General features: G+C 44.7%; 1 protein-coding gene across 2 annotated transcripts in view; it reads right to left on the bottom strand.

The window, feature by feature from the left end:
* Positions 1–21,842: 21,842 nt before the first annotated feature.
* NECTIN3 (nectin cell adhesion molecule 3) overlaps positions 21,843–22,561 on the bottom strand; it is a 132,085-nt gene continuing 131,366 nt past the window's right edge. Inside the window, exon 8 of one of the 2 annotated variants that reach the window (XM_083173257.1) lies at positions 21,843–22,119. In XM_083173257.1, the coding sequence (XP_083029383.1) occupies positions 21,964–22,119 (156 nt within the window). In that variant the 3' untranslated portion in view covers positions 21,843–21,963. The remainder of the gene's footprint in view (positions 22,120–22,561) is intronic. The other variant, XM_083173258.1, reaches the window with a different exon arrangement.

Genomic DNA, 22,561 nt, shown 5'->3' with positions numbered 1-22,561 from the left:
CAGTGCAGGGAGAGAGCGGACAAGTTGCCCCTCTCAGCGGGCCTCTCTCAGCACATGGCACAGAGCAGCATGTGCTGGGCTGAAGAGAGAGAGGCTGTGGCGGGAGGCTGTCATCTCTCTCCACACTTCCTGGCTATCTGCACCGTGGGAGGGGGAGAGGGACCCGTGCTCCTCCAACAGACCCATACAAAAAGTACCCGTCCCCCCCTCTGCGCCATTGAGGACTGATGGCGTGCCTTGGCAATTTTAAAGTCTTGTTCAGTGTACCACAGGATGAAAATCACTGTGCTATACCCTTGATCATATTCTCATAATACATAGACATTTTTCAAATTCACACTCAACTATTGATATACACTTTGCAGTTATTCTTACTTACTACATGTATGTTTAGTACATGACTTCTAATAATAATGGATATATCCTGCAATGTGTTTCAAAACTAACCCACCAAAAAACCTTAATGCTGCATTAAATATAAGGAAGATTAAACTCTATAATGGTCTTGAAGTTTTTACATACATTTGATAAATACCATTAAAAGAGACAGGAACAATCAGAATACACATATGCTATGAGCCGAGGATAAAGAAGCCTCTTTACATCAACACAGGCTCTGCAAAAAGGATTATTGAAAACCCTGAGGAAGAATTAGCTGGTGTACACTGCGCAAACGTAAGTATGATCATCTGACTTATGTCACCAATTAATTGTAATTGTTAAAGACATCTACCGTATGGTGTATGGCGTGAAAATATTGTACAGCTTGTCACTAATAAGCCTTAACGAGTAGAAGAATGTCAACACTGAGTAAATATCTGTCCACGAATGCATTGTATATGAGATGAAGATTATATTTATTGTACATAGAAATGTGATGCATGTTTTATTTGTGCAGCCAAAAGAAATATGAATTCTGAGCATATCATTAATATTGAACATGGGTATTGCATAGTAGGCATGGTTGGGAGGACAGTCATAGATTAGTTGTGCTGACAGCAAAACAAATCTCCAGTAAACAATTTATCCTCACCTGGCAACCCAAGCAGTGCTCTGGATCCACCAGCCCAATAGTGCATTCCAATAATAACTGAAGAGAACAAGGAAAAGCATCTAATAAATTTGAAGTTAATATAATTAATTTGCCATCGCTGCTGCTTTAGCCAAAGAGTTCAGTGCTCAAACTACCCTCATAGTGGTACCCACTACCTTACTACTGGATCAATAGTATTTTTCCATCTTGGATCTCACAATTTATAAAATGTAAAGTATAAATAGCATGTTTATTGGGGTGATCTAGGTATACAGAATAACCTTACATTTATTTACATTAAACTGTATCATTTTAAAGCCCGAATTTTCATCTTGTTCGCATACTTATTGTAGAGACGTGCTCAGTTCTTCTGTATAAATGTCGTGTTGCAGAGTAACATCCGGCTCCTGTCACTAAAGAGGAGTTGGCACATTGGTGTCACCCCTGCCACCAGCACCCCCTTGTGATTCCAATGGTAATGTGTCTGTGTAAAGTGCCTGTGACATTGGTTATGGTATAAAGTGTTAGCAATCCTAAGATTGACATAGACCAGGTTGACATACAAAAAGATTGACATTAAAATGGTTGACACATGAAAAATTTGATATTTTAAAATATTTTTTTACTGCTGGTTTGTTGGTTTCAGCAAATGGACACCCAAATAGTGTACCACGGCCCCTTGTTCAACCAGCATTTTATGAGAGTTCCCATGAAAACGCACACCAGTGGGCTGATGCCGATGCCGTCTTCGTCCAGTCGCGTGCAAATAAAAGTAAATTTTCACTGACTTCTATTTACGAAGGCATGAGAAAACATTCGATGGTCTGCGACCATCAAATGATTTCTCCTGCAGCGGAGGCATGTGAGGGGATGTGTTTTCATTCACATCTCCTCGCATGTTACCAAGGGGAATTGGCAGTGGTGCGGGGGTGGGCATTCAGTCGGGCGGCGTCTTAGGCGCTCAGTAAGCTGCAATGTTTGCAGCTTACCTAGCTAAATTGAATCTATTTTCGCAGACACCTAAAATGGCCCATCTTAATTATATTCTTTTGTCAGAGGCATCATTTAAGGGATGGCCATCGGTAGGTTAACCATCGATAGTCATCATCAGTGCCATACATTTTGGCGCCCTGTGTCAGAAAGGGAATTGGTGCCCCCCCCCCATATTAAAAACAGGTACAGTGCGTGACTAAGCCGCACACCAAAAAATTAGAGGCGATGCTTCATGGGGAAAGGGTAAGGCCACATAATAATACCAATTCACATTACTCCACACAGTAGTGTCCCTTATTCATATTATTACACCACACGGTGCCACTTGTACACTTTTCTCCAGGTGGAACACTTTTACACAAGGCACCTGGTAGAGCCCCCTAGGTATTTTTCACCATTAGAGCTCCTTAAACACACTGCCAAAGGTAGAACCCCTTAGACACACTCTGCCAGGTAGAGCCCCTTAGTCACACTGCACCAGGTAAGCCCCTTATACATATTCGGCTAGGAAGTGCCCTTGTTACATACATTACGCCAAGCAGAACCCCCATTACACCTTAAAACAGGCAGAGTCCCCATTAGACATTAACCTAGGCAGAGCTCCCATTATGCCAGGTATGCTTTATACACATTATGCTTGGCAGAGCCCCTGTTACACACATTATGACAGGAAGAGGCCCTGCCACACTTTATGACAGTCAGAGTCCCGGATAGATGTTATGCTAGGCAGAGCCCTGTTACACATTACAACAGGCAGAGTTTCCATTACACATTACATCAGGCAGAGCCCATGTTAAACGCTAAGTGAGACAAAGCCCCCGTTACATGCTACACCAGACAGAGCACCCACTACATGTTAAGCCAGGCAGAGCCCCTGTTAGAGATTATGTCGGGCAGAGCTCTGTTACAGTTTACACCAAGCAGAGAACCCATTATGGAAGGTAGATAATATGTATTATGCCAAGTAGAGCCGGTTATACATATTAGACCAGATATAGCCCCCACTACTCATTATACCAGCCAGAGCCTCTATTAGACTGTATGCCAGCTGGCAGAGCCCCTGTTATATGCTACATCTGGCAGAGCCCCAATCAATGCTAAGCCAGGTAGAACCCCCATTACACATTATGCCAGGCTAAGCACCCACTACACATTATGCCAGTCAGAGCCCCCACACTATGTTACGCCATGCAGAGCCATCATTATGCCAGGCAAAGCCCCTGTTATGCTAGACAGGGCCCCTGTTACACATTACTCCAGGCAGAGCCCCTTGCTACTGTATTACATCATACAAAACCCTTATTATGCGAGGCAGGGCTGCTGTTATGCCAAACAGGGAAATGTTACACATTACGCCAGGCAGAGCCCCCATTACACATTATGCTAGCCAGAGCCCCCGTTACACCAGACAGGGCCCCCGTTACATGTTATTCCAGGCAGAACCCCCCACTACATGTTAACTCAGCCAGAGACACCCACTACATGGTATGCCACATTGAGTCCCTGTTACACTAGACAAGGCCCAAATTACTTATTACTCCAGGCAGGGCCCCCATTAAACACATTACTTTAGATACAGAAGGAGAGAGAGAGAGTAAGGGATATAGGAAGGGTGAGGGGCAACCAGTACTACCTGTCTCCAGCAACTCCAAATGACTATGGATGGGGCTGGCACTTTTCAATGGGGCTGCCACCGTGGGAAAACAATGGAGGCAGCGATGGTGCCACCCTTCCTGACTGTGCGCTGTGTTCAAGGCACTACTCACACACTGCTAGTTACTTGAATTGTCTATATCTTAATGCATAACCCCTTCTATATGTGAGCAGTAAGCCACATTATTGGTTGTGACCTAACTCTGAACAGATTCTTATATTTAATGAATATATTTACTTATCCTGGTATAATGTGACCCGGAAGTGATTTTGACACTCTGGGTTTACAAGCTATACCGGTGTCTTCTCAAACAGTGTATCTTCAGGTATTATACTATTGCTATATATTTGTCCCCATTGCTTTTTAAGTTATAAGTCTGTCTTCGAGTCTTACTATTCATTTTTATGCTATCTTAAAAGTTTTTTACCTGTATACCTTTCATGTGTGGGCAATCACTCTCTAACGAGGTCAATCCAGACCAATTAAGGAGGGTATATATACCCAGACCAAACCATATGGCAGTCACCTTGAAAAAGCTGTCCTGGAGTGACAGCGAAACGCGTTGGTGTCACCTCAGGGACCTGTCAGAGATTTGCCAACCCTATCCTGCTTAAATTTCTGGAACTGCACCAGCACTTTCCTGGCAATTGGACTTTATTTTCCAGCACATTGCACTTTATTGAGGAGTATTCACCGTCCAGTCAAAGCAGACTGTGACCCCTCTTGAGAGCAGTGAGGAGAAATCACACTTTGGGAGTGCCATCAACAGGCATAACAGTCTTCTAGAGAGGATCCCCCCTAATCGCAGCCCCCAAAAGGACTGGGACACCTCCACTTATTGCTTGGATTGCAAAAATTTGGACTCCAGAGAGAGAAGAGAAGAAGGGGTCACATCAGCTGAGGCATCTCCTGTATATCTCCTATGTTATATTACTATAGTCTGCATACTTTACACTAGAATACTTCACATCTAGAAGACTACACAGCCAGAAGGCCTAACAGCCTAAATTCTGCTAGGTATTGACAATTCCACAAACCTTTGTTTTAGTATTCCCTTTGGAATATATAGTAAACAAGAAATGTCTGTGTATTAGCGGGGGCAGTGGTCTGTCTTTGATCACACCTTGATAAATCAATTAGGTGTGGGTGGAGTTAGGGGGTGGGGATCACTAGGACCTGTGCTGCTATTTATTCACTATATGCTAGGCTGTTAGGCCTTCTGGCTGTGTAGTCTTCTAGCTGTGAAGTATTCTAGTGTAAAGTATGCAGACTATAGTAATATAACATAGGAGATATACAGGAGATAAACAGGAGGACAAAGAACACTTCGTCCTCCATCTGCAACCCCAGCAATCAACATACTGCAGTGAGTTACCTGCCTCATCATCACCTACAGTCTGCACAACCTGGACACTGATCTCCATGCTGAACTAAATGCTGTCACACACTGCCTCTGTCTCACTTATACATTAACTATACTTCCTGTAGGCTCTCCACACTTCCAGTACTCCACCCTCTCACTGCTCATTCTAGGCCACTCCAATCTCACTCTATATCACTACTCTGACCAACTTTACACAGAAATATGGCTCCTAGATCCAGTCCCATACCAGTCCTTGCTGCCAGGTCTCGCCCCCTCTCAACTTCCACACCTTTCACACGCACCCACAACACACACAACCTAATTACTATCTCACCTGTCCCCTCCCTTCCTTTCTCCTGTGCTCTCTGGAATGCTAGATCAGTCTGCAACAAGCTCCCAATTATCCACGACCTCTTTATCTCCCACTTTTTTAACCTTCTTGCCATCACTGAAACCTGGCTGTCCGCATCTGACACTACCTCCCCTGCTGCCCTCTCTTATGGAGGCCTCTCCTTCACACACTCGGTCAGACCGGATGGCTGCCAGGGTGGAGGAGTGGGCATCCTCCTCTCCCCCAACTGCACCTTCCGCGCCATCCCACCTGAGCCCTCCCTCACATTCTCCACCTTTGAGGTACACACTATCCGCCTCTTCTACCCCATTCACCTCCTTGTGGCTGTAATCTACCGCCCCCCTGGCCCCTGCTCCCCTTTCCTTGATAACTTTGCTGCGTGGCTTCCACACTTTCTTGCCTCTGACCTCCCCTCTATCATCCTCGGTGACTTTAACATTCCTATTGACATCAATAATGCTGCCTCCTCTAACCTTCTTGACCTTACCACCTCCTTTGGACTTTCTCAATGGACCTCCACCCCCACTCATAATCTCGGACACTCCCTTGACCTAGTCTTCACCCACCATTGTAATCTCTCTGATTTCTCTAATTCTTCCTTCCCACTCTCTGACCACAATCTGCTCTCTTTCACCCTCTCATCCTCCCCTCTCCCCTCATTGCCCAGACCCACAGTCACCAGACGTAACCTCGGATCTCTTGACCCCACTGTCCTGTCTTCCCTGGAGACTTTCCTCTCTCCTCTCTCAACCATGACTTGCCCCAACCAGGCTGCCTCTTTCTATTATTCTTCTCTCACCTCTGCTCTCGACTCTGTAGCCCCCCTCCACACTGTTCCCCTTCGACGCTCTAAACCACAACCCTGGCACAACAAAATAACTAGATTCTTGCAAAAATGTGCACGCTCTGCTGAACGTCTCTGGAGAAAATCTCACTCTCTGGAAGACTTCCTCCATTTCAAGTTTATTCTCTCCTCCTACAGCGCTGCTCTCTCCTATACTAAACAATCTTTCTTCAAATCTCTCATCTCTTCCCATTCCTCCAATCCCCGACGTCTCTTTGATACTTTCAACACTCTACTTCGCCCTGCACCACCCCTCCTCCCTTCATCCCTCACTGCCACTGACTTTGCCTCCTTCTTCCTCTCTAAAATTGAGGTAATCCGACATGATATCTCCTTCCATACCCCCTCTGCTGCCCACCCACCCCAATCATCCTCCCCTACCAACTACCCCACTCTGTCATCCTTCTGCCCTACTACAGCTGAGGAAGTCTGCTCACTCATCTCATCCTCTCCCCCCTCTACCTGTCCCTTGGACCCTCTCCCCTCCCGTCTCCTCAGTTCCCTCTCCCCCACTGGCTGCTCCCACCTTGCTCACCTCTTTAACCTATCTCTTTCTACTGGCATCTTTCCCTCACCCTTCAAACACGCTCTGGTCTCGCCTATTCTTAAAAAACCTAACCTGGACCCTTTATCTCCCACAAGCTACCGCCCTATCTCTCTTCTCCCATTTGCCTCTAAAATACTAGAACGGCTGGTTTACAGGAGTCTCACAAGCTACCTGTCTGACCACTCCATCCTAGATCCCCTTCAATCTGGCTTTCGCCCACTTCACTCCACTGAGACTGCCCTAGTGAAAGTCACCAATGACCTGCTGTCAGCCAAATCCAAGGGTCACTTTTCCCTGCTTATCCTTTTGGACCTATCTGCTGCCTTTGACACTGTGGATCACCCTCTCCTCCTCCACACACTCCAAAACATTGGCCTCTCTGGCACAGTCTTCAACTGGTTTTCCTCTTACCTCTTCAACCGTTCCTTCTCAGTCTCTGCCTCTGGCTCTACCTCACCACCTTCTATCCTTCCTGTCGGGGTCCCTCAGGGTTCCGTCCTTGGCCCCATTCTGTTCTCTCTGTACACCTCCTCTCTGGGTGCACTCATTAACTCCTTTGGCTTCCAATATCACCTCTATGCAGATGACACCCAAATCTACCTATCCTCTCCTGATCTGTCCCCCACTGTTTTCTCTCAAGTTTCCAACTGCCTCGCTGCCATCTCTACCTGGATGTCTGAGCGATTTCTGAAGCTGAATATGGACAAAACCGAACTTATTATCTTTCCCCCACCCAGAGCTATGCCCCCTACTAATATCTCTATCACTGTTAACAACACCATCATCTCCCCTGTTCCCCAACTCCGCTGCCTGGGTGTCACACTTGACTCCTCCCTCTCCTTTGCACCCCACATCCAAGCCCTGGCCCATTCTTGCCGGTTCCAGTTACGCAACATTGCTCGCATCAGGCCCTTTCTCTCACAGAGTGCAACTAAGCTCATCATCCACTCATTAGTCATCTCACGGCTTGACTACTGTAATGCTCTTCTCACTGGCCTCGCTCAATCCCAATTAGCTCCTCTCCAATCTGTCCTCAATGCTGCAGCCAGGCTTATCTTCCTCTCCCGCCGCTCTAACTCTGCTACTCCCCTTCAACAAAATCTGCACTGGCTTCCATTCCCCTACAGAATCCTCTTCAAACACCTCACACTCACATACAGGGCCATCTCTAATTCCATTGCTCCATATATCTCTAACCTCATCTCCATTCATACACCCTCCCGCCCTCTACGGTCAGCTGACGACCCTGATCTCCTCTCCTCCACCCTGATCACTGCTTCCCATGCTAGAGTACAGGACTTTGCCCGTGCTGCACCCCTTCAGTGGAACGCACTCCCTCGCTCCATTAGACTCTCCCCGACCTTGCAAAGCTTCAAACGGGCACTAAAAACTCACCTATTCATCAAAGCGTACCCTTCCACTGCATAAACCAGCTGGTTCTCCGACCCCTTGCCTGTTTACATCCTGCTATCTAACCACCACCCCCTCGCTTGCATCTCTTGTAATCTGTCTGTCTCCCCTTCCTACTAGATTGTAAGCTCCTCCGAGTAGGGCCCTCTTCCCTCCTGTTGTCAAAGCCCACTTCTCTTCACATTTCACTCACAGCTCTCCTTTACTCCAACACTTAGTGACCATCTTCGTCTGCATACTCATCTCTATCATTGGCCTCAAGCCTCTAGTTGTATGTTGATTGAGTCCTCACTACTTACATTTAAGCTGTAATGTGTATTGAACTGTGGTGCTCTTTATTTGTACTGTATTTTTGTTATTTATTCAATGTTATGCCAAGTTTTGTCTCCCTGTATTGTTCCTTTGTACGGCGCTGCGAAACACTTGTGGCGCCTTATAAATAAAATTATAATAATAATATAATAACTCCATCTTCCTCCTCCTGCACCAGTGCCGGGACTGTATGAGTGACCAGAGCAGGTTATATTACCCCCTTATCATTCTGCTGACAGGTTCCCCCCCCCCTCTTTTATATATTTGCCACACCATATATATATATATATATATATATATATATATATTGCAGGACAAGGAAGATATAGCACTCCAGGCGACTTGATGAAGGAAATACTCACAGACCAGTTAAGGTTCACAACGTTTCAATGCCCGTTTATTGAAACGTTGTGAACCTTAACTGGTCTGTGAGTATTTCCTTCATCAAGTCGCCTGGAGTGCTATATCTTCCTTGTCCTGCTGTCTGTTATGCTATATGGGCACCCGGCGCTGATTTACTTATATGGAGAGCCGGATCCTGCTGCAATTATATATATATTTTTTTTTTATTACATGTGAACAATAAATTGTTTTGTTATACTTTTATCTAATTGTGTAATTAAAACAGCGCTGCAAATTATTTCCTTTTTGCTTACATTTATTTTAAAGGGTTTGACTAGCCCTTTTTTGCAGCAGCTAACATTGGGTAAACAGCCCAGACTAAGCGCTCTACACAGTTTACTGTATTTCTTTGGTTTTCACTGCTAGTTACAGCCCTGGTCATCATTGATGGAACCAATGGTGGTTAAACTGATATGAAATCATCAACAGGCCACCATCAGTGGTTTCATAACAATGATGGTCATATTATTCACCCGACCAAAGGTATGGGCAGGGCTTTTCAGGAAACATTGGGGGTGTAGCCTGGATCGTTGTCCCAGCTCCAGGGAGAGAAAAAAGTAACAAACATCGCTCATCTCTGATGCAGTGATGGTGGAGAATCATTGGATCTCAATCAATGGCAAAACCATCAGGCATTGCTGTTTAACCATTGATGGTAGATGGTCACTATTACATAAAATATACAAGTTCTTCATATTAACCCTTTGAGTGCCAACATTGCTTTGAGAGATGTGCAAAATATCCACAAAAAATGCTAGGGTCTAAGTCAAGGAATACGAATCACTTTAGTTTTTTTTTTTTCTTTTTATTGACAGAAAAGATGTCGTTTCACGCAGTAGTATAACTTACACATTACATTCTTTTACAGACATATAGTTAATACATTTTAAAATTGATCAAAATATATATATATTTTAACAAATTTTAATACAGTTTGATATACAGTATCAAACTAACTTTTGACCTGAAAATATAGATCTAGATGTTACAGATCTTATTTAAAAGGGTTGACCCATAGATAATATAGTTGTATTATACCATGTTGTTAGTTGAAAGTTTTGTCGCAATAGTGCTTTAGTTTCTGGAGATAGAGTTTTAATATAATTTAACCAGGTGTCAAAGAATCTTTTGGTACGCTTTTCTTTTTGCAGAGTAACCTCAGACCAATCCATAGTGAATAAATAAGATAGCCTAGGAAATAATAAGGTAATCGACACTGGTTCAGGGGATATCCATTGAGATAATATTGTCTTTTTGGCCACTGCAGCAATTTTATTAAGAAGTCTCAAGTTTCCCGTGGATAGACCCTGTCTTGATTCGGCAGGTATTATACCCCAGAAGGCCCACACACTATTAATAGTAAAAGACAGATGTAAATCTTGATTTATATATTTTTCAACAGCTGACCATAAAGAACCCACCATAGGACAGGACCACAAACAGTGCATAATATCAGCTTCCAGGGCTCCACATTTGAAACAAGCTGATGGGTCTGCTTTGCCCATTACAAATTTAAGCTTTGGTGTAAAATATGCCCTGTGTAGAATTTTTTGGTTCATCTCTACATATGACATAGATACTAGCTGCTTATTTATGGTTTGGTATGCTTGAAGGAGCGATTTCATAGGAATGTCAGGGAAATCTCTCTGCCACTTAGTCAGACCCTTTCTGTCTCCCTCTAGATTCAATGTCACACGGGCTTGGTTATAAATACTTGAGATAGTTAGAGGTGAACCCGGGTTACGTCGAATGGTACTATCGAGATCAGTTGACATACCCCTATTGCCCAGTATTGACACTATCGCATTAATGTAGCTGCATGCTTGTAGGAAAGGAAACATTTGTATCGGTAAAGTTGGGAATTTTCTTTGAAGTTGGGACTGTGTTAGAAGGGTGAACGATTCTGGTTTTAAGAATTGAAATATGTAACAAAGACCTTGCCTATGCCATTCCCTAAAAATTGGAGAATTGAGATAAGGGTGGAACTTAGGGTTTCCCCATAAAGTTAGAAATATAGATTTGTATTGTAATAAATGTAGTCTAGGGCGCAAAGTACGCCACGCAGTGCACGTGGAGTTAAGTAAGAAGTTGTTTTTGAATGAGGGTGGAAGAGTCTGTGGTGAGGTGTGTAACATGGAGACCAAGTTCCATCCTGGTGCAAAAGCTTGATCTAATTCACTGTTTGAGTAAGTTTGAGTGCCACTAATCCAATCAGTGGCTATTCTGTAATTGGCAGCTAATGCGTATGTTCGCAAACAAGGCAGGTTGAGGCCTCCTAATTCAGGTTTTTGTTGGAGTTTAAGTAGGGATATTCTAGGGTGTTTGTTTGCCCAAATGAATTTAGAAAGGGCTTTAGTTATTGCCAGAAAATGATCTAAAGTAAATTAATTGAAGGTTTGTTAAACATTTCCCCAAAAAAGAGAACAGTCGCTGTGAGGGACGCTTGTGTTTTTTAGTGGACATTTTGCACATCTCTCACAGCAACATTGGCAAGGGGTTAAAGGATGATTCAAAACCAAAGCAGGTACAAAGATGCTATTACTTCTCTTCTACATGTAATTGAACATAACTGGATAAATGGATTATGAAACCAACAAACAAGTAATTAAAATAACAGTATACTACTTTGATCATATAATTATAATTAGCTTAGCCTGGTTTCATCTCAGCAAATGCTATGACTATCCCTAAATGAATGCTGCTAATCCATATTTATGGGACATAAGATTACCGGTTACCTGACCTGTTTGGCCACATTCTGCAGCTTCTTTAAAACGTACAGTATTTCATCCCACAGTTCTAAAAACATACCCTCCCACAGTAAATATTTCACATGCAGGCGCCAACATTCCAGCTATGTGAAATGGCTTGCAGTTGAATCAGCAATAGCCGAATAATAATAATAATGATGATAATAAATAATATGGGGGAATTTACTAATATGAAAAACCTAGTTTTTCGTATTAGTATTTTCCCTACGACTGCATACGACTGTTTCAGTCGTATGCAAAGTCGTGTTCCGGAGGGGAAATTACAAAGCAGTCATATACGACTGCTTTGTAACCCTCCGATGTCGTATTAATTTGTATTAGCTGGCCGTATAAACGGCCGCTAATACGAATTCCTACAGACAGTCTGCACGGATCAGTCAGATCCATGCAGGCTGCAGTGTGTAAAAAAAAATATAGAAAAATAAATAGAAAAAAAAATAGAAAAAAAAAACAGCGTGGGGTCCCCCCACAAAGCCGTAACCAGCACCAGGCAGAAAGAGCCGGGGCCGGTAATTAAAAATCAGGGAACCCGACAAATAGGGGTTCCCCGATTTTTAACAACCAGCCCCAGGCTCCAGGTCTGGTTCCCAAAATACGGGGGACAAAATGACTAGGGGTCCCCCGTATTTTAAGAACCAGCCCCAGGCCAAACCAGCCAGCAGGGTAATGCCACAGCCGGGGTAGACTTTTTATACAAGTCCCCCCGGCCAAAGCATTCAGCCCTACCGACCAGTCAGCCTGGCCAGGGGCCCTGGGGGAGTGGGGACCCCCCAATACAGGGGTCCCCCCCCTCCAGGACTTATCTGACCAGGCTGAAGCCTGGTGCTGTCCCCGGTGGCCTAAAAAAATAGAACAATAAACTATTGTTTTAAACTGTGGAACTATGAGTCCCAGCAAGCCTCCCCTGCAAAGCTGGGACTTAGTAAACCACAAGTCCCAGCCTGCGGGGCATTAAAGGGCCCGCTGGGTCTTGTAGTTCCACAGTAAAAAAATAGTTAAATAAATACACACTGACACCTGAAAAATAAAAGTTTAATACATACATTACACACATACTGATACTTACCTATCTTGATCCCGTAGGTAGGTCCCAGAGTCTTGATCCGGTGCCTTGTCCTGGTTCCGGATCATGTCGTCTTTCTTCACCATGTCGATCTTCATGTAGGCGTCGGCGTCAGGCCCGGGTCCGAAGAAATCCATGGTGGACTTGTGGAAGGAAATCCAACTCACCCAGGTCCTCCATGGAAGTTCTTCTGGCTTGGTCCGACGTAGTCCAGGCATTCTTCCATCTTCTTCCATATTCTGGCTTCTTTTTCAAGCTGCCGGGTGACTCCGGCAGCTCCCCGACTGTCAGAGCCGCAGAGATATTTCCTCCTCGGCGTCTGTACTAAGAATGAATTCTGGCCAATCAGAAGCCGCCTAGCGGCCAATCAGGAGCCCGGAAAGTCGGCTCCTGATTGGCCAGAATTCATTCTTAGTACAGACGCCGAGGAGGAAGGATCTCTGCGGCTCTGACAGTCGGGGAGCTTTACTGGAGTCGCCGACAGCTTGAAAAAGAAGCCAAAAGATGGAAGAAGATGGAAGAATGCCTGGACTACGTCGGACCAAGCCAGAAGAACTTCCATGGAGGACCTGGGTGAGTTGGATTTCCTTCCACAGGTCCAAACAGAAAAGGGGAAAAGGAAGACGAGGCGCGGGAGCGGTAGATTCAAGAAATCAACAACAATGGGAATCAACACCACAGCAGCGCTATCCCGTGAGAACTACACGCAGACGCTAAACTCCGAAGCCATCCCCATAATATCCACACAAGTTAATCCATATCCTGAAGAAAACCCTGACACACAAGGCGTGCAAGGTCCAAGCATGCAGAAATTGAAAGTGATCAATCTCTCATCACACATACTCAATCAAACTCAAAAGGACATTTTGGGCAAAGGTTTGTCCTTTTCCCCGACACAACATTTTGAAAGATTTAAGTGGGAACGAGATTTGAAGCTGTTCGGCAGGAAACTAATTTTAACTAAAATGTATGACAAAGAGGACTCAATGGAGGACTCCTCACCTCAACATCAGGAGATGAGCGAAGAAGAACAAGCAGCCTTACTGGCATTAGAGGAATTGGACATTGAAAGCGGTCCGGGCCTGGCAATGCCAACAGCAGGCGTCAGTAGACCACAAGTGAGACCTAAATCTACTTTTTTTCCCCCCAGAGACCGGGAGTCCGGAAATCCAAATCTTCATGAAGGCAGTGTCCCAAGAACTTGATCATCTACATTGTAACCAACATCGATTCTTCAAGAAATCAAACATCAGTATACAAGAAAGTAAAGCCATCAGGGAAATACAGGAATGGAAGGACGTGCTAGTAAAACCTAGCGATAAAGGTGGCAATGTTGTAATATGGTCAAAAGATAAATATTTGAAGGAAGCTCATCGTCAATTAAATGATGCGAATTGTTATAAATCTTCATTATTCAATCCTATTGAAAGCTTTAAGGAACAATATCGCAGAATATTGGATGAAGCAAAATCAGAAGGCACCATTACTGCCAATGAACACAAATATTTACAGAACAACAATCCAGTAATGCCAACCTTTTACATGTTGCCAAAGGTGCACAAGAGACTTGATGACCCTCCAGGAAGGCCGATTGTATCTGGCAATGGCGACCTTACTGAAAAGGCTTGCACCTTCCTGGACTTGCACCTTAGACACTTTGTCTTCAATTTACCTTCATTCGTACAAGACACTTCTGATGTGCTAAGAAGAATCCATGACATATGTCTAGATGACAATCAACTCCTGGTGTCATTAGATGTGGAGGCCCTCTATACCTCAATTAACCATGACCAGGGAATAGAAGCGGTCAGTTACTTTATGGATGCTGAAAAACATGAGCCATTTCAGCTATTTCCTATAAAGTTATTGAAATTCATACTTCATCATAATGTTTTTACATTTAATGACCGATTTTATTTGCAGGTGAGGGGCACAGCTATGGGGGCGGCGTGTGCCCCCACCTATGCAAATATATTCCTGGGGAAATGGGAACAGGAAGTAGTGTTCAATGAGACCAAAGATCGATTTACCTCACATGTCGCGATGTGGTTGAGGTATATCGACGACATCTTCCTCATATGGGAAGGAGACGAGACGCTACTCCTGCAGTTCATACAACAGCTGAATACTAACAATCTCAATCTCCACTTTACTCATACCCAGGGGCGTAACTACCATAGGTGCAAGGGGTGCAGCTGCTATGGGGCCCAGAGCTGAAGGGGCCCATCTTTGCTGTCAAACTAATATGTTTTGCATACATTATCTCCATCAGTTGCTATATTGGGGCCCTTACAAACTTTTGCTATGGGGCCTACGAATATCTAGTTACGCCTCTGCTCATACCATCAGCAAACAAGAACTTGCATTTTTGGACTTAAAAATTTACAAAGACAAAAACAACTGTCTGGCCACCCAACTATATCGTAAAGACACCGCAACCAATACATTATTGTATTGATCAAGATAGGTAAGTATCAGTGTGTGTGTGTGTAATGTATGTATTAAACTTTTATTTTTCAGGTGTCAGTGTGTATTTATTTAACTATTTTTTTTACTGTGGAACTACAAGACCCAGCGGGCCCTTTAATGCCCCGCAGGCTGGGACTTGTGGTTCACCAAGTCCCAGCTTGCAGGGGAGGCTTGCTGGGACTCATAGTTCCACAGTTTAAAACAATAGTTTATTGTTCTATTTTTTTACACCAAGATCAGCCCGGTGGCCACCGCACAGGGCCACTGGGGACAGCACCAGGCTGCAGCCTGGTCAGATAAGTCCTGGAGGGGGGGGACCCCTTTATTGGGCGGGTCCTCACTCCCCCAGGGCCCCTGGCCAGGCTGACTGGTCGGTAGGGCTGAATGCTTTGGCCGGGGGGACTTTTATAAAAAGTCTCCCCCCGGCTGTGGCATTACCCTGCTGGCTGGTTTGGCCTGGTTCTTAAAATACGGGGGACCCCTAGTCATTTTGTCCCCCGTATTTTGGGAACCAGCCCCGGACCTGGAGCCTGGGGCTGGTTGTTAAAAATCGGGGAACCCCTATTTCGGGTTCCCTGATTTTTAATTACCGGTCCTGGCTCCTTCAGCCTGGTGCTGGTTACAGCTGTGGGGGGGACTTCACAATGTTTTTTTAATTTATTTTTACACAAAAGCCTTCACGGATCTGACTGATCCATGCAGGCTTAAAGCAAATACGACAGGGAAAGCAAGGTGTATTTTCCTGTCGTATTTGCGTGCCTGTTTTACACCAATTAGCAGCCGTATTATCAATACGGCTGCTTAGTACATCAGGAACCACCATTCTTTTGAATGGTGATTCCTGTCGTATCCTATCGATGGTGTAGACATTCGTATTTGTAAATACAAATACGAATGTCCCATCATTAGGAATACGAATTGTTGTATTTTCGGGATTGTAAATCCCGAAAATACAAATGTGTAAGAAATAGGTGTATTTCTGCCTACGAATACACCTATCTTTTACGAATCCATTTTGGTAAATTTTCCCCTATATATCATATTGGTAGACAAGAATAAAAATCTTTGTGATTTTTTTCATGACTTGTTTCATGAAGACGCTATTAATTAAAGACATACATGCAGACTACAATTGAAGCCATAGTCACATATATCATCATGATATAGTGAGCAGAGAGGCTTTGTATTGCTCGACTGAACTCTGTATTACCCCTTTCACACTCAATCAACGCACAACAACCCGGGAAATTGGGTAGTGTGAAAGGGTCCTGAAAGATTGTCCCGGGTCTTGACCAGGGTTGGGCCTGGGGCCCTCGAGGGATCCAGGGCCAGTTTGAACGGGAAACCCAAGTCCATGCGACCCGGGTCCTGTTCACTGCACTGTGTGTGGAGATTGGCAGTCACACTGGTTTCCCAGATTTTGATTTGTATGTGCACTGTTAAGAATAAAGGACTATCAGATGCATGTTTATAATATGCTTAGTTTGCGACTAAACAAAAACATAAACTTTGCATGTGACATTTCTGCTTGATGTTGCTTAAAAAAGTATATGGGTAACATTAAGTTTTTATATTTTATTAAGACATTAGCATTTTTTTCCACTGTGATTGTGTCTTGTTGTGTCCTGTTTACTTACAAATGAAAGTAGAAAGTTTGAAAACAAGTACAGAATTTACAGCAAACATTGGAGTGTGGCAAATCAGTAGTGAAAGTACAATTGTTACCACCTTATCAAAAGTGTTTTGCAATCTCTTAGCAATAAGTTACATTTTTTATATTTGGTGTTAAAACTACAAAGAGCATGTGTGTTTGTCTTCAAGACACCTTTTTTAATGGGTAAGTGAACACAGGGCTGTCTTAACAGCAGTGTGGGCCCCTGGGCAAAGCAATGCACTGGGGCCCTTACCCAATCTCCCCTCTTAAGGGTGGGGGGTGCTATCAGCAGCACCTTTGATGTCCCACGGGTGGTAGGGAGTGCTCTATCTTCCATTCAACATGTAGGAACCGGAGCAGTAACTTCTGCTAATTACTCCTTTACTGCACAGGTGGTGGGAGGGTGAACAGTAACATGTGGAAGGGGGCACTGAGCTGAATGAAGGGTCCCTTGTAAATGACTTCCAGGGAGGTAGCGGGTGTTTTATACGCAGGGGAAGGTTGGATAATGGAGTGGGCTTAATATTCGTCATTTTCCAGTGGAAGGGCAGCTTGTTTGACTGCAGATATCGCCATTATATGGAGATAGATTTCTTAGCCTTCAATAGTATAAAAACCTAGAGTCCCAACTTTCAGGAGGTGCTGGGAACTTGGGGATCAGAGATCAGGAACCAGAGCAATCCATTGACAAAAATATAAAACTACACTAGACATTTGGAGCTGGAGCAGGGACCGGCTGCTGGAAGGCTGATATCTCTGGTTCTGGGCATGATAGAGACAAGTCGCTAGTGTCGGCAGAAAGGGGAGAGTCACAGATTTTGGAATAATACTCTCAGAAAAACTCTAAGGCAGGTATTCAATGCTTATGTAGGATTCGCTGCACTTTCTCCCCAATTCTCCCTGTAGGGAGATTCGCCGGGCAGCCGCCCGTTCTCCCTATTCAACGCCTCAGGGGCTCTCTGCCCCTGGCGGTGAATTTTAACCCCCCTTCCCCCGGCGAATGCCGCCGGGGAGCTGGGGGATGGCTGCAGGCAGGGAGATGGAAGCCTCCCTGCCTGCACCGGACACTGCGGGGGGTGAAGGAGGGCTGTGGGGGACAGAGGGAGAGCCCCCAGAGCTGGCAGGGGGCTGTGTTAGGGAGCCGCTACACACTGGTCCCGATCGTGCATGTGTAATGATCGGGACGAGTGTGCAGTGAATATATGAATATTAATGAGCGGCTCCCGGCTCGGCCCCCTGCTGGTGAATGTGTAAAAAAAAAATATATATTGTTTAAAAAAAAAAAAAAATTTAAATATATTCATGCTGCAAGCACATGAATAAAAATAGCATGCCCCTTCACAAAAAAAAAATCTGATTTTTTTACACCAAAATAAAAATAAAAAACGCTTTATTTTCAAAGATCACATTCCAGTTCTCCAGAAAAAGTTGACGAATGTAAAATGGAGAATCTGGGGAAAATCACTGGAGAAAGCAGATCTCCACTTCAGCATTGAATACACTCTCGGCAAATTCCACTAAAAACCCCATTGAAAACCACTGGCGAATCGCGGAGAATCACAAACAGAGAATCGCCAGACATTCGCTCTTCATTTGCAGAGAATTGTGTCCATTGAATAGAGCGAATTGTTTCTCCAGTGAGAAAATTCCCTGTAAACCCGGGGAATTGACTGATTCCCCAGAAAATATGGAGAATCAGAGGCATTGAATACTGGCCTATGTCAGAGAGAACCTGAGAAATAAGACTGGGAATTGCAATTAACAGGTCGGATGTGGACTGCTGCTTTGAAGTTGGATATCTCCAGTTCCCCAGGGCCGATTTTCTAAATTCTGGTATCCTTGGAAAAAGGGGATTCTCAGCTATCAGGATAGGGCCCTTATACACCTGGGCCCCCTGGGCAAGTGCCCATTAAGCCCATACGAAAAGACAGCCCTGAGTGAACAGGAAGTAGTCAAAAGGTTGACAATACTTACAGGATATTCAATCTCCAGCGAGCACCTCCCATCAGGGAGATGCCCGCCGGGCCCTATTCAATGCTGTCTTCCCTGACAGCATTGAGCAGGGGATCTCGGCAGAACGAGCCCGACATCACTAGCTGTCGGGCTCCTTCTGCCGAGAACAGCCAGCAAGTAACGAGCTGCCGGCTGCAGCTCGCCTCTTCCCGGGCCGCAACTCGCGGCCACGCCCCCTTTTCGCTCCCCGGCAGGCGGGACATTGAATCCCGCCTGCATGTTCTTGGTTCAGCTGACCGAGAATTGGACTGGGTCACGGCGGTCGAGCAAGCTCGACTGCTGTGACCCTCACATTGAATATCCCCCTTAATATCAACACCACAATGTTGAAAGTAATTTTGGCCACAGTGTAAAAATGTTGATAGACAACGTGTTGACATTCTCAGAAAACATATGGAATGCTGCAGGATTGGAGGTCCGACTCAGGAATGATGGTCATATGACTGCCAGGTTTAGGGACAAAATGCAGCTGATTTCTGGCCCTGGCCTTTTGTGTGTGCAAGTTATAGGGGGGGGGTTAAGCCACTGCTCATAGAGACATGCCACAACTCACCAACATACTTCAACATATGTGCGCAGAGTGGGGAGTGTAAAGATAGAGAGTTAGAATGCGGTTGTCTCTCTCTTAGCCAGATGTGTCAAGCTTCAAAAATGGATAACATGGAGAGTGATAAACAACCAGCCAATCAGCTCCTAACTGTCATTTTTCAACCCCAGACTGTAAGAGACAAGAGCTGATTGGCTGGCTGTTTATAACTCTCCATGTTATCACTTTTTAAAGCATGATACCTTGGGCCCAGTCTCTCTCTCTGCCCTAGCCAGGCCTCCCCCTGCCCCCACCAACACTCTGAGGTCTTGCAGGTAGACCTGGAAGCTTTGTTCAAAAGGGTCGACTTAGGAAGGCTGCGGGTCCTGATAAAGTGTCGTCATCTACCCTTAAGACCTGTGCAACGCAGCTTGCACCCATCTTCACTGTGATCTTTAACACCTCACTGGAAACAAGTAGGATCCCCGCTTCATTCAAATGCTCAGTTATTCTGGTTCCCAAGAAGGATCTAAATGACTACAGGCCAGTCACACTTATATCAGTGGTCATGAAGGCATTTGAAAGACTTGTACTGAACCATCTGAGGGAAGTGACCAACACCCATCTCGACCCCCTGCAGTTCACCTACCGAGCAAACAGAAGCATCAAGGATGCAGTTAACCTAGGGCTGCATTATACCCTGGAACACCTGAATCATCCACGCACCTACGTGAGGGTCCTATTTATTCACTTCAACTCAGAATTTGACAAAATTGCCCACGCTATCCTACAGCCCAAGCTTCTCTCCCTAGGAGTTCCAGAATCTACCTGTTCCTGGATTGTGGACTTCCTGACGGCATGGAAAAAGGTGGCGAAGGCCGGAGCCTTCACATCCGCCACACGTACGATCAGCACTGGTGCCCCCAAGGATGTGTCCTCTCCCCCTGCTCTTCTCCCTCTACACTAACGACTGCACCTCGAGCAGTCAGTAAAAATCCTAAAATTTGCTGATGACAACAGCATCATTGGCCTAATCAAGGAGGTGGATGAGTCTGCATACAGACAGGAAGTGGACAGGCTTTCCCAGTGGTGCGGCAGAAACAACCTGGACCTAAACCCCATCAAAACAGTTGAGATGGTAGTAGACTTCAGTAGAAGACCAAATGTCAGGCTCCCACTAGTAATTTTTAACAGAGTGGTGTCGTGGGTAGAGACCTTCAAATTCCTTGGGATGAAAATCTCTCGCAACCTCATATGGGAGCCCAACATAACTTCCATTGTCAGAAAGGCCAAACAGCAGCTGCTGCCGCTCTTTTACACTGCTATCATGGAGTTTGTTCTATGCTCCTCTATTACAATCTGATATGGTGGGGCCAATGAATCTAACAAACAAAGCCTGCAAAGAGTGGTGAGGACAGCAGAGAAGATTATTGGGATAGACCTCCCCATGTAAGGAAACTATACTTAAGCAGGGTCAAGCAGCGCGCTAGGGAAGATCGTGGTGGACAAACTCCACCCTGGCCATAACTTGTTTCATATTCTCCCATCAGGTAGACGCTTCAGGTCCATCCCTGCCAAGTCGGCAAGAACCGCAAAAAGCTTCTTCCCGATTGCTATTCAGCTATTGAACAATATACTCTAAGATACTGCTAATCTAAACACCTAACTGCTCTGTCTAACCTTGCAAATCATAACATGTGAAATGTTATTTGTATGCGCAACTGTTGCAATGTATGTACAGTATGTTATGTCATCCCTCTTGTACCATGCTTGAAGCTGCACTGTATCCACAAAAAATTCCTAGTATACGAGAGTATACATGGCCAATAAAGTGATTCATACATTATGCCGACTTTTCCTAAGTACACGTCAGCCCTGATTTCCCCTGAGCTCCCCCGGCAGATCTCACTAAGTTTTTGGCACTTGATGTGCCATTTTTTTACATGTAATATATTGCATTTAAGCAAGCCAGGGAGCTGCAGATGGGGGGTGGCAGAATTGAAAAATCCTATTCAAAAGACTGAAAGAATTATCTCAGCCAATCAGCAGCTGCCCAATCTTTTGAATAGGATTTTCCAATTCACACCGCACCCCGCTCCTTGCCTGCAGCACTGTATCAGATGCAGTACAACACGAGTGCTGACCATATTGTGTAATCGGTGTAATCAGGCCCAAATCGCACAGTAAGTCACTGCTTGGTAACCATGGATACATACCTCCCAACTGTTGTGATAACAATGGGACAGTCCCATTAATTGGTGACTATCCTGCTTCCTGCTATCCCTTCTGCGGATCGCAATATCCCGCATGGGGGGTTTATGACTGATGACATATCCCAGTCCCAGTGGACAACTACAGTATTTGTAACATTCATTATGTTGTATGATAAAATGTATGACTGAATTAAACGGTCCTATAAATGTTTATTTACAAGAAAGGCTTACCCGAAATCTTAAAATTAGTAATTGACTTTAATACAAATACGCTCATCTTTAATGAGCTCAGTATGTTAATGGCACACAATATAAGTTGCACAAAATGTTTTGAAAGGTACAAATTAGACATAATGTTGGCTTCTTGTGAAGTAGACTTGTCTAGACCTGGGATCTGCACAAGGCTCTTTGATAAGATGTGCTGATAAACACATGCTGCAAGCGATATTACCTGTGTTCTGCACCTCACCCTCGTAGTTCACACCGTTGTGGCTTTTCATCTGCAGTACAAAAAAAAATCTCATGGTTTAGGTTAGGGGCTCATTTATCAAATATTTTTTGTGGGATATTAGCAAAAATCCACTGCACATACTATGGAGGGTTTACAGCAAATCAGAGATATCTGCTACGGTGGCTCAATTTGTGACAGCAGCTACAGCCCCCATAGGTTTGTATGATGGCAATAAAGCTCCAGATGCTTTACCCAATAGTGGCCCATTTATTAACTCACAGAAAACACTAGGAAAGGGCTTCTCCAGAACCCTCTCTGCCAACGGCCACCACACATGTATTGTCAGTAGACAGTTTATGTGCAGAACAGCCTTAGCATCCATGATAATCCCGGCATTGTATAGTGGGGGCAATAGCAATGGCATAAATTATGATTACTAGAGTCCGTAATCACAGCACTGGACCAGGAAAAAGAGACAGTATTGGTTAAAT

This window comes from Crinia signifera, chromosome 2 (assembly GCF_055691185.1).
Source record: "Crinia signifera chromosome 2, ASM5569118v1, whole genome shotgun sequence".
Classification (NCBI taxonomy): domain Eukaryota; kingdom Metazoa; phylum Chordata; class Amphibia; order Anura; family Myobatrachidae; genus Crinia; species Crinia signifera.
Note: the sequence above shows the minus strand (reverse complement) of the source record. Positions and strands in the feature narration are given on the sequence as shown.